The sequence below is a fragment of the Manacus candei genome, unplaced genomic scaffold (genome assembly GCF_025592945.1).
Source record: "Manacus candei isolate 608988 ecotype Guabito, Panama unplaced genomic scaffold, ASM2559294v1 h1tg000017l, whole genome shotgun sequence".
Lineage (NCBI taxonomy): Eukaryota > Metazoa > Chordata > Aves > Passeriformes > Pipridae > Manacus > Manacus candei.
In genome coordinates this window covers 21,214,179-21,225,746 of record NW_026138065.1, presented here as the reverse complement: position 1 = coordinate 21,225,746, position 11,568 = coordinate 21,214,179, and the positions used below count along the sequence as shown (strand labels likewise).

Below are 11,568 nucleotides of genomic sequence, written 5' to 3'. Positions count from 1 at the left end.
AGTGTAAAAGTGGAATCAAAAGGGGTCAAGACCACTTTATTGACTTTACACAAATAAGATCCACAGTGAAATCTCTAAAGAAAAAAATGGCCACTTTTGCACATGAACTGTCAGAAGGCATAACCTTCAAGAAACCATGGATGCTTCCTTAAAAGAAAAAAAAAAGGCAATTGTAGATGGGTGGAAGCTAGGAAGCTAGGCCTAAGTGTGTTTGTCATTCCAATTATAGGACAGAACTGTGTTCACTCTAGCGCTTTTCAAAGCACTCCTGAAGGTTTCCATAACAAGGCTTTTTAAATAAAGGTTTGAAGGATTGCATAGATTCAAAGACTCAGTGGTCCTCTAATTCCTTTTTGATCTCTGAAATGTATGGATGATCTTTCCCATGTGCTACTTCCATGATAGCAATTGCCTATGAAAAGAAAAAAAAAATATTCACACAATTGATTCATATATAACACCAGGCTATAAATACTCTCTTTAGAGGTTTGAAGCAGTCTGACACCTCTAGCTACTTTTTGTCCCCTTGTACTCATAAACCCAGTAGGAAATAAAATGAAATTCAAAACTAAGTAATAAAGGTTTTACATTCAGAGAATACATCTTTGATCTTAAAGGAGCCCAAAGCAACTTTCAAAATGATATTCCTGACAAAACTACTTTGAATGCAACCAGCTCCAGGACAGAAAACTGCAAGTGCGGTGGGTAATATTCTGGCAGAGGACTTAGCCAGTCCTCAGAGTGAGCTGTGTTCCTACCAATTTATCCTTCAGCTGTCACACGTGCAGGCCTGCTGCAGAAGTTACATTAAGGCACTTCAGACTTGATTTTGTAAACCCTCCACTGGCTCCAGGGGCTACTAACACTTTAGGAAGGAAGCAATGTCTTAGGCAAAAAGTGAAATCCTGTCAGGTTCAGACAGACATTGCTTGACTCCCTGCTGTTTCACCTACAGCCTGCTCCAGTCCTAAGAGTGAACACTGCAGGCAGCCAAACCCCCTGACTTGCACTTTTCCTGCCATTACCCACATTCATGGCAGTGTGTGTGCAGGGGCAAGGTTTCCACTTGAGAAAAGGACAGCAGCACGCCCAAGAAGATGTGATAAAAGGCAGCAGTAGACAGAACTAGAAGCAAGTTCAGTGTAAGTCTGAAAATACTTAAAGACAGAACAAGGAATAGCCCTCTGAGCATTTAGTCATTTTCTCCTTGGGAAACTTTTATGCAATTATGCTCTTGTATTTGTTAAGTCAATACAGCAAAGGCTTTTGGTTCCACCTCAGCAGCAGCAAGAAATAACTCCACTCCTCCTCCTGCCCGAAAGAAGAAAGGAGGGCCTTCTGGATGAGCTGCTCACAAACTGACAGAGAACAATGGGTTTGTTTTTCCACTAAATCCCAAACGTAAGGGGCTGGGATAACTTTGGGCAGTTCCTGTAGACAGCTTTTGGAAGTGAGTCATTAGAAAATGTTTGTGTTAGGAAACTAACTCTGCCAACAAATCTACCTAACAGTTCCCTACCCCCCATCCCGTGCTCTTACTGGCACAGTTCCCATTTCTATTCAAAGGTTTAACACCACAGGGAAGGAAAACCTATGTTAATTTCAAACCAGGTAACAGTTAAATTTTAGAGCATATATTCTTGTAGCATCTTGCCACCATGGCTGGATGCCTCTGTTATTGCTGGCTAAAAACTTGCCAGCATCTAAAAAGATGAAAAAATAAATACATTGTGACATTCCACGAGCCATTATATGCTACAGTAGTCACTGATGCTTAAGAAACTAAAATAAACTTCTGTCCAACAACAAGAGGGGGGAAAACGTCAAGAAACATAGTACAGACTAATAAAAAAAATAAAAGAATAAAAAGCTAAGGAATAAGGAACAGACTAATAAAAAGGGGTGAAGAAAAATGTAAAACCAAATGCTGTACTTGCCAATTTCAGCATTACCAGATGCATTGAATTCCCTTCAGCTATGCAAAAATCAATTGGTTCCAGAACAAATAACCACCAAAAGCATGCCTAGTTTAAGTTGGATATAGAAATCACAGACTTCAATGAAACACTATGTGCCTTTTATAAGAGCCAAGCATTTTTTCTGTCCTTACCCAGCAAATGAGGAGAAGCTATAGTTCTGCTTCATTTACACTAGTGCAGCTCTAGCTCAGTGAACAACTTGGAGCAAATATTTAAGCATAATTCTCACTCCAGCTGCTGCAGTATCAGCCCACTGCGAAAAGGTAAAACTCCCTGTCTGCTAGAGCAGACCTATACTACATCTCTAGAAAAATCAAATCTGAGCCAAAAATCCAGTAATCAAATATATTAACAAATGGTGCATTTCCCACCAAGCCAGGCTTACTGACTGAGAAGCACAGAGTGTTTCAATGACCCCATGTCTGAACTGGTATTAATGAAAAAACCAGGAAATAAATACCCTCTTCAGGGCTTTAACTCCAGCCGTTCTGTTATTCAACGCCATATACAGTCTCCCTAATTTCAGCCACATGGAGGCAACGTTCAGCGAGTAGGAGGGATAATGTTTACTGCAGGAGAGAAAGAAAACCAGCTTTATCAAACTTGGCAGTTTCATTGCATTTTCCCAGCCCGTCTCCCTCTCAGGGGGCAAGAAGCTGCCTCTCGTTGCCCCTGCCCATTCACTGCTCATCCCCTCTGCCATGACTGCCAAGAGTCAGTGCCAATTGTGTCTAGGATGGGGACGCCTGTCAATTGGGAATTGAACTGAAACTACCATATGCCTCTGAACAGCTGTCAGATGGCAATGACTTTCTGCCACTAGTTTTAATCTAGCCAGCTACAGAAAGAGACTGCATTGTTATGAGTTTTTGGAGCCACCCTGCACTCGCAGAAGTAGCTCTGTGAATTGTACAATAGTTGGTGGAATGGAAAGCGAGGGGCCCTCCGCAGTGTGTACGGCACACATGCCACTCTGTACTCGCACACACTGAGCTAGCAGAGTCCAGCTCAGCAGAGCTGACCTGGAATGCCAGGCTCAGAGCCAGAGGAGCTGGGCAAGTCCCAGGGAAGATAAATAGTACTGAGCCCCCAGACGGAGAATGTTGGCTCCTTCTTTGTATCACTGCTCTCTGCCAAGTGATCTGTGACTTTATGTTGGCATCTGCTCCAAAGGGAGAGCTTTTCTTGTGCTCCCCCCAGCTGGCAAGAAAGTCATGTCTCAAGACGAGAATCTGTTTGGGAGATTCATGGCAGGATCAGACACAGTGCATAACTGGCTGGCTCTAATGAAAGAGATCACTACAGTAAAAACACAGACAATTTTATCAGAAAGAGTATTAATTTTTTCTGCAGAGGCTGTGTGTGCTGCCTTGCCCCACACAGGGCTTCAGCCTGTGCATTCTCCCACGCCCCCAGCTCTAGGGCAGCGGAGATCAGGGACATTGGGGCGCTCCCCGCCCCCGAGCGCAGGAGCTGAGCTCGGCTTCAGCTCCCTCTGCCGCTCGGCCCCAGCCCTGGGACAGGGCTCTGCTCTCCTGTAGCCGTGCTCACTGTGCTACTGCGGAGAGAAAGGACGGGGACACTGCGGGAGGCTGACAACACAGGCTTTGCCTCCATGACCTTATACAAAATATTGACTGCAGACGCAATTTGAAGCTCTGCTTTAGTAAAAGATTAGGATATTTAAGAAAATCAGGATTTTTCTAGTTAAGCGGAACTACCACAGCACCCAAGGTGGCACAAAATTACTTTAAGAACTCAAAGCAAGGATTTCAAAGTCAGTCCTTCTACACTGAAGACCACATTTTGATAGCAACTAAAGACTGTCCTAGCATTTTAATGTTCTTTTTTGAGTAGTGATATCATAGGTAGCATGTTTATACAACATATACTGAGAGAAGTGATCTCTGCCCAAACTTGTCTTAATTCTTCAGACTACTGAATTAAAGCACTAAAAAAACCCCAAAACTCTCTCATATTTACCTGTATGGTCTGATAATTTTTTGCCCATAACGCAGTGCACCTTCCCAGTCCTGCACATAGAGACAGACACCCATGGCCTGGTACATCATATGTAACATATAAACATTACTGTCTTCAAACACTGCACCCATCTTGTCCAGGCTGAGCTCACAGATCTCCAGTAATTCACCAGGGGGTAGGAAGAAGTCAAGGAATCCAATAAATAGATGGCCTCTCATTATATAACTACCTGGTAATGCCTTCAGACACAAAGAGGACAGAGATAACCTTAATTTCTACTGGTCAGCATATTTCTCCTACAAGTACTTCTGAAGTCCAGCAGGTGAGATTTTTATGTCTCATACCAAGTCAGAGGAGTCAGGGTGAGACAAAGGATATATTTGTAGTGTTTGGCTCGCCTGAATTCCTCAATCACGTTCCTGGCATATTTGATCATGTCTTGTACCGTCTCTGCCGATGGAGGATCATTCAGCTTGCAGATTTCCAGTTTCTCTTTATCCTGAAGGAAACACAATGGACCTTACAAAGGCAAGTTCCAAGCCCTAAAAATAAAGGTGCACCTGCTACACAAAATTACTCTAATAAAAAGACACAGATGGGAACTTAAGCCCTTCAAAGAATATAAAAACAAAAGTAGAATGTGCACCTGCAATTTTTCTCTAAAGCCTTGGCTAGGAATCCTAGAATCCTCTGGCCTTCCAGTTCATCTGCCATTCTCTACTTCCCTGAAGTCCCTTTCTTTTGAAAGATCGAAGAGTTTTTTGATTTTGTGATGAAAGCAGGTTTACATAAGAAATTTCACTGCTTCTGAGAGATTAGGGATTAAAACAAATTAAATTTTAAGGCTATAAAAGCTCAAATACCTTAGGTCTACCATCTAGCTCTGTAGAAAATGACATGATCTTAAATGCAGAAAAGGATCCTTCATATCTGCAGAAAAAAACCACATTTCCACATATTTTGTTATTTCTGCTGGACAGCTCCACTTACTCTTATCTTTCTATCTACCTTTCTGCTTCATGAAGAATCAGCTGCAATCTAGAGACAACCTTTTGCTGTTTAAGCTTCACACTGTTGCTTGATTTCCTTTTCTTTTATTATTTCATCTGCCAGCCAAGAGGGCTACAGGGGACTCTTTCCAGAGCTGAAGGAGACTGAGTGACAGGTGACTCGAAGAGTAGCACATTGTTGAAAATCACAGATGAAATCTTGGCTTCGTTAAACTCAGTGGCAAAACTATCAAGGCAACTCTGGGGAAAAACACAACTAACATGGTATCAACAGAATGGCCTGAAGCAACAACATTAGGTACTATTTTGGAAAAAAAATTACTAATTTGAAAAAAAAAAAAAAGGATGACACCATTTAGGAGAAGGAGATGGTTGTCTGGTCAGCTTGGGAACCAGCTCTTATAAGGACACCTTGTGAAAATGGGAGGTAAAATGATGTAGAACTTAAGGATCAGATTCTGCCAGCCACACTAATCTTGTCTGGAATGACAGATGACCCACACAAAGCTCTCATCTTGTAGGGCCTCCAAGGAAGGAGGTCCAAATGGTTGCAGAGGCCTCTTCTTCCCAAGTGCTTTTCTTCAAAATACCTAACACCTTGTTTTAAGGAACACTGTCTGGATGTCTGCCTTTGTCCTTTGAGGGGCACGAGCTTATGTCTAATGAACATAATTCTGCCCTGTGCATTCACAAGGGACTGTGACCCAGGACCACCCTGTCCATGAGCAGACTGATATGATGGCATTCCAGGAAAGGCCATTTCTCAGATTCTGCTGGGTCTCCAAACCAGCCAGTGATGTCATACAGTGTTCACCTGGAATTGACTGAAATGCCCCAGCCAGAAACTGCAGCAGTATTCTACCCCAGAACAGGACCCCAGAAGCTCCCCAAGCAAGATTTACTTGCTGAGAGTTGGTAGAAAGCATACACTTAAAAAAAAAAAAAAAAGAGTTCTGAGCTAAATTCTTTTGGTCGGGTGACCTAGACACAGTGTAATTATCTACTTTTAACAATGCTTTCATCTTTGCTTTGTAGTTCAACTTTAGATAGGCCTCTACCAGGAAACTTCCTGATGTGTCATGATGACAGTGGAAAGAGTGAGTATCAGAAAGCCTTCTAGAGAGAAAAACAAACCCATCACCCCCATCCCCCTATTATTCCACTTTCCAAAATGTAATTAAACCAGATAGGAAATTACATCTAAGGACACGGGTAGGTGCCTTGACAGTCAAAAGCATATTTCACACCAATTGTATTACCTTTTCTTTTGTAATGCACTCCCTGCAATCACAATTAAAGAAATACGAGTCTCTTAACCGGTCATTTCTGTCTTCTGTGGGATATAGCAGGTCAATATAGCTGCTAAAAATCTACACAGTAAAAAACAAAGCAGTTAGTGAGAAGTAGTGTCACTAAACATATTTATCACTACTAGTTCTGGTGTATGTAGTATGACTGCTACATATTCATGCAACTTGTGGACCCCTGCAGCCGCATCACCTGCTTGCTCCCTCACATTCCAAGCCTCTTGGCAGCATTGGGAGTTGTCATTTGTGAATGCAGTCTGACAGAGAAGTGTTCCTTTCCTGTTAGTTATGGAATTTCCCTCAAATATTACCCTGGCTTATACCCAGGACAGCAAGATTCAGGTGTGGATAAGGAAACTATCACAGCATAAATCTCAGGCTCCTGTCAGACTACAAAGATACATCTACTTTTCAGAAGTAAAATAATGATTTCAGGTATCCAGCCTAGGATAAATTACAGTGGCCTGGTTTTTTGGAGGCTGGAATCTCAATTTTTTCTTTCTGAAAATCTACAAAAATTGGGGCAACAGCAGTCACTAGTAGCTTTAGAAACTTAGGACAAGACCTTTAGATCTCTGAAAAGAAGAGAGGCCCAGTGCTCCAGTTCAAGGAGAATGAATATCAGATTTACTTCAGCAGCAATATTTTAAAGCAAAGAAAACCTGCTTTTGAACATTTTAAAGGCCCTTCATATACACTATTCTTAAGTTTTCCTCTATTTCAATGGTCTTCAGAAAAGAACCCCTGCAACTAGCTTTAATGCTCTGCCTTTAAAACGAGATCTCCCCCAAGAAACACATCCTATGCACAGTGCAGTTGATCATTCTGCAGACAAGGAACAGCTTTAGCTCCATTTCCTCATTTATAGTATTTGAAATGCTTTGTTCAGTCTTTATGCTTAAGATTTCTCTCTTTAAAAATAAAATTACATGTAATTTCATATAGTACATCTTCTTAAGTGAAAGTGTGACAGTGTCATCTCACTTTCTCCCACATTCCTATCCTCCCTTCCATATTTTCAAAGCATGTCAAATGCAGGAACCGCATTTACAGAAAAAAAAACTTTAAAATGTTGCACTGCAATGGCTACATGGCGCCTGAAGATGGAGACACAGGCTGTGAGACTGCACAGCACCCATGCACAGCCACGAGCTCACGTTTGGAAAATTCTGAAGTGTCAGAAAAGCGAATGTGCAAAAGCCATGAGGTCCTGGAGAGCTGATGCAGCTTCTAAGACAGAACTCAACCCGAAGAAGACGCCAAGAAAAGAGAATACTCCACATCTCTACCTCTCACCATAGGCCCTCCCCGGATACGCTCTGTGCATCCACGGTAAAATTCTTAAACCAGAATCAGTTCTTGTCCATTACCACAATGCATTTGCAGTGGCTGCCAACATCACAGACAAATAATTGTTAGTAAATGGCATCAAAAGAAGTTGCTCACCTGAGTAATTTCACCCTTGGCCACAGCAACTAAACTCACTTTGTTCACAGTGGTGAACAGCTATAATCCAAAAAAAAATAACCTCCCTCCCCTTCTTATAGGCTGCTGCCACACAGTTCAGAAATGAGAAGTTTTCAAAAATCAGATCTGAGGTTATTTTGACCAGCATTAACTTTGTCCACTAAATTAACATTTACAAATGAGCCACTGAAACTGTATGTGAACTCCATCCCCAGAGAGAATGCTCTGTATCTTCATTCCCTCAAGGTATTTGAACACCCTCCTTGACTCTGTTTAACATCTTTTTTCTTTTTCTTAAAGCAAAATGCAGCTCTGCTGCTTTAGACTCCCTGCCAAGTTCATTATTTGACTGAAAAAGTTTCAAGGTACACCCAGAGCCTTACTCCATTTCACAGAATTTGAACCATCACTGCTCAGTTTCACTCTGCCTAAAAACACGCTTTTGCTCGTCTGTGACTTCCCAGCAAATGCCACTGAAGTGATATGACCAAATCCCATGTTTTGTGGATGCTCTGTCCAAACAGAAGTCAGAGGACTTATCTGTACCCATTTACCTTGTTTATTCTGGCTTCAATTTCAATACATTACTATTATACTGGGAACTATTATAGCTGTAATAATTTGCTTTGATCTTGGAATTTCAAAGCACCAGCCAAACATCAGTAAACTCAGCCTCATTTTACAGATGGGTAAACTGAGAGAGAGGCTGGCAGATACACAGTGACTGCTGCAGGTGCCCTTCCCTTGTTTTAGCACAAAATTGGATACTGCCTCCAACAATGACTACAGTCCTCCAGAGCCACCCTAACTTTTCCAAAGCACCACCTTACACTCCTCTGAGAAACAAGGAGATCCTTACTCCCTATTATTAAATTGTCATCTAGTTGAAATGAACCCTGAAAAACAGAATGGATTCTACTTTTAGAATGCATGAGTACAGAGTACATTCAAACAGTGTGCATTTACCTCCTCTCCAGGCTCAATCTCTTTAACAGCTCTGACTTCAGCCAAGGTTCCCTTGTAAGTCACAATCACATTTGGGCAACAGCTATGGTTCATCAATGCAACACTGCAAAAGCAGAAAAGTAAATGTTTTCCCCAACCACCACCACAAGTAAAAGGTAAAAAGTCAAGCACCACTTCACAAAACAAGTAAGTCTGAAAGAGTCAGTCTCTGTAAGCTGTTTTTATTCTGAGGCTTAATATGAAGGTAACCTTGGGAAAATATGTTGTACTGTTATTTATTCTAACGATATGGAGAATGGCTGTGCTAATGAAACATTACAATTTTTAAATCCTATTCTTGCAGTACTAGGCAAGTTATTCTTTTCCCATTCTTACATCGCTATAGGACAGATGACAGGGATGTTCACACAGCTTTACTACCAGCATGACACACAGACTGTTTCCCTCAGAGGAGAAAGAAAAAGAAACACGTTTAACCTAAAAGGAAACAAGTAAATATAGGAAAACAAAAGTTTTTGCTGCATCATGACTTAAGATGGGTGTTAAAATTTTAACTGGCTTCTATGCAAATGTAAACATCTTTCATGTTTGAAGTGGGAGGGAAAGAGATCTTGACCTGTTATACAAGCATATGACTTAGACAAAAACCTGGAGAGCAGAGAATCCACTTTATTACCAAGCTTGGAGAAAGTGCAGGCTGCTGCTTATTTCAGATGAAATGTGTAATTTTAGTTCCTTCTCTTCCAATCTAGCAAAATAACAATTGCCTCTTCAGTCTTTTTAGCTCACAGGCATAACTGTTACATACGAAATATCTGACTCTTGTATACTGAGCATTTACAAAGGATGGTGTTGGACATGTTTCAAGAACACCCTGGTTTAATACTCTGCTCTCCCCACAATGACTTTGATCCTGGTAATTTCAAGGCATTAATTTCCAATCTGTAGATCAGGCTATGAACTTCAGACAGGCTTGCTTAGAGAAGGAGAATCTGTGAAGCAAGGACTAGCTACTACTCTCTGTGTGCAGCACTTGGCAAAATCACATCCTGCTTTAACTGGGCATCTGTAGGTTTCAGGTTACTTTGACATAGATAAGCTACGAGTAATCTAAGTCCCACCAGGAAGCCAAAGTAAGCACACGGTGCTAATACCTTCATACAGGCTGTGCAAAGATCAGGAGCAGAAAATACCCTCCTTTGCTACAACATTAAGTAGGAAGGACAGACTTAAAAATGGAAGAAATGTTCCTTGGCCTTAAAGAGAGCTGTGCTCCCCTGTCCACAAACCACAGCTAATACTTAACACCTGCAGTATATTTGTAAAGCTAAGAAGCTCGTACATTTTTTTTGCACTGTCGTAGCAAGGAGGTTCAAAGAAGTTATGAAAGGGATTTACTGTTTGTGAGGGAACAAAGGTAGAAGGGATATTATTCAGAGAGCATCAGGTGAAGGATTTATACCCAGCCAAAACAGAAAGCTGGGAATACAGCAAGTCACCTGCAATCCTTTTCATTTGGCTTTGATGTCCCTGTCCAGAACCTGCTAGCCAAGTAAGTCAGTTTCCTATCAGCCTGAATACAGTTCACAATCTAAGTTACAAAACAAATGACACGTCAATTTTACCAAAATTACCACATTTTTAAGAAAAACTGCTGCAAATAATTTGCCACATTTTATTGGCCAAATAAAGATATTTAAAACAAGACAAATTGAGTGGTTAATTAATTTCTATTGGTAGGCATCTACTTCCTTTATTTGTTTTTAAATTAGTTAATTTTATTTTTTAAAATATTAAAATCAACCTACTCAGGAAATATGGCTGATCCCAAATGAGAGAGTTCTTCATCTTCAATTGTGAAGCCATTACAGTTAACCTAAGCAAAAAGAGAAAGATGCTGGATCAGCTTCTGGTCAGCTGAGTGCTCCATGCTCCACACTCACATCTCCCACTCTCACACGTCAAACACGATTGCAGCAATTTGCTTACAATTTTCTATCCACCTTCCCAGTACTCACAGGGAGCTACCTGAAGTGAAAACAAAGTCCCTATCCAAAAGAATGCACAGGATATTAAAAAACTGACAGTCCAACACTCACACCTGCTCAGGACACAGCATCTCGTGGATTGCTCCTTGGAAGGCCAACCAAGAGAAGCGGGGCTTGAAAAGAGCACTAAAAAGCGTCAGACAAATCAAGACCATTGCAAACATGAAACAAAGCCTCACCCTGACACAGGGCAAAGAGACTTCATCTGGCCTTGACAAGTAAAGGGCCAAAGCAGAACTACACATGCCAGGAGCAGTGTGGGAATAAACAGTGGCAAGCTCAGCCGGGCTGGGGCAGTACAGAGCTTTGGTGGAACATGTTGCAGGGACCTGCCACAATGACATCTTTCATCAAAGACTGCACATATCACCTACAGCTAAAGCACATACTAAAACAAAAAAAGCAGTGAGAAAGACTTAAACCTAACAAAGACACAGAATAGGAGGGGACAGAAAAAGGACAGAGTATGAGAGGAAGTACATTCCTAATTTAAACAGACACAGGATCAAAAGAGCTTGTTCACAAAACTCTCTTATAGAAGAGATTCAAGCAGGTTTTAAAACTTTCTTACTTTTATTCTCACACAACTCAAAGGAATCTTACAGGACTTTCAGCTTTGTTTCATGTGGTTTGTATCACTTTAAGTGGTCAAAATGCACCTCAGTCAAGTACTTTTTTCCACTTCCACTTCAAGTCACATACATACCAACATGAAGAAAACCTTCTCCACATTCACCATCATCTGCCTACAAACATCAAAATTTTTATGAAAGCACCAGTAAAACACTAAAACAACTGCTATCACATG

At 41.2% G+C, this 11,568-nt stretch overlaps 1 protein-coding gene across 3 annotated transcripts in view; it reads right to left on the bottom strand.

Moving 5' to 3' along the window:
- Positions 1–10: 10 nt before the first annotated feature.
- Positions 11–11,568, bottom strand: part of SMYD2 (SET and MYND domain containing 2) — a 28,880-nt gene continuing 17,322 nt past the window's right edge. For 2 of the 3 annotated variants that reach the window (XM_051783928.1, XM_051783931.1), the window contains exons 6-12: positions 10,521–10,588; positions 8,713–8,815; positions 6,232–6,342; positions 4,341–4,461; positions 3,963–4,137; positions 2,440–2,548; positions 11–412 (exon numbers count right to left, since the gene is read on the bottom strand). In XM_051783928.1, coding sequence (XP_051639888.1) covers positions 332–412; positions 2,440–2,548; positions 3,963–4,137; positions 4,341–4,461; positions 6,232–6,342; positions 8,713–8,815; positions 10,521–10,588 — 768 coding nt within the window. In that variant the 3' untranslated portion in view covers positions 11–331. The remainder of the gene's footprint in view (positions 413–2,439; positions 2,549–3,962; positions 4,138–4,340; positions 4,462–6,231; positions 6,343–8,712; positions 8,816–10,520; positions 10,589–11,568) is intronic. The other variant, XM_051783930.1, reaches the window with a different exon arrangement.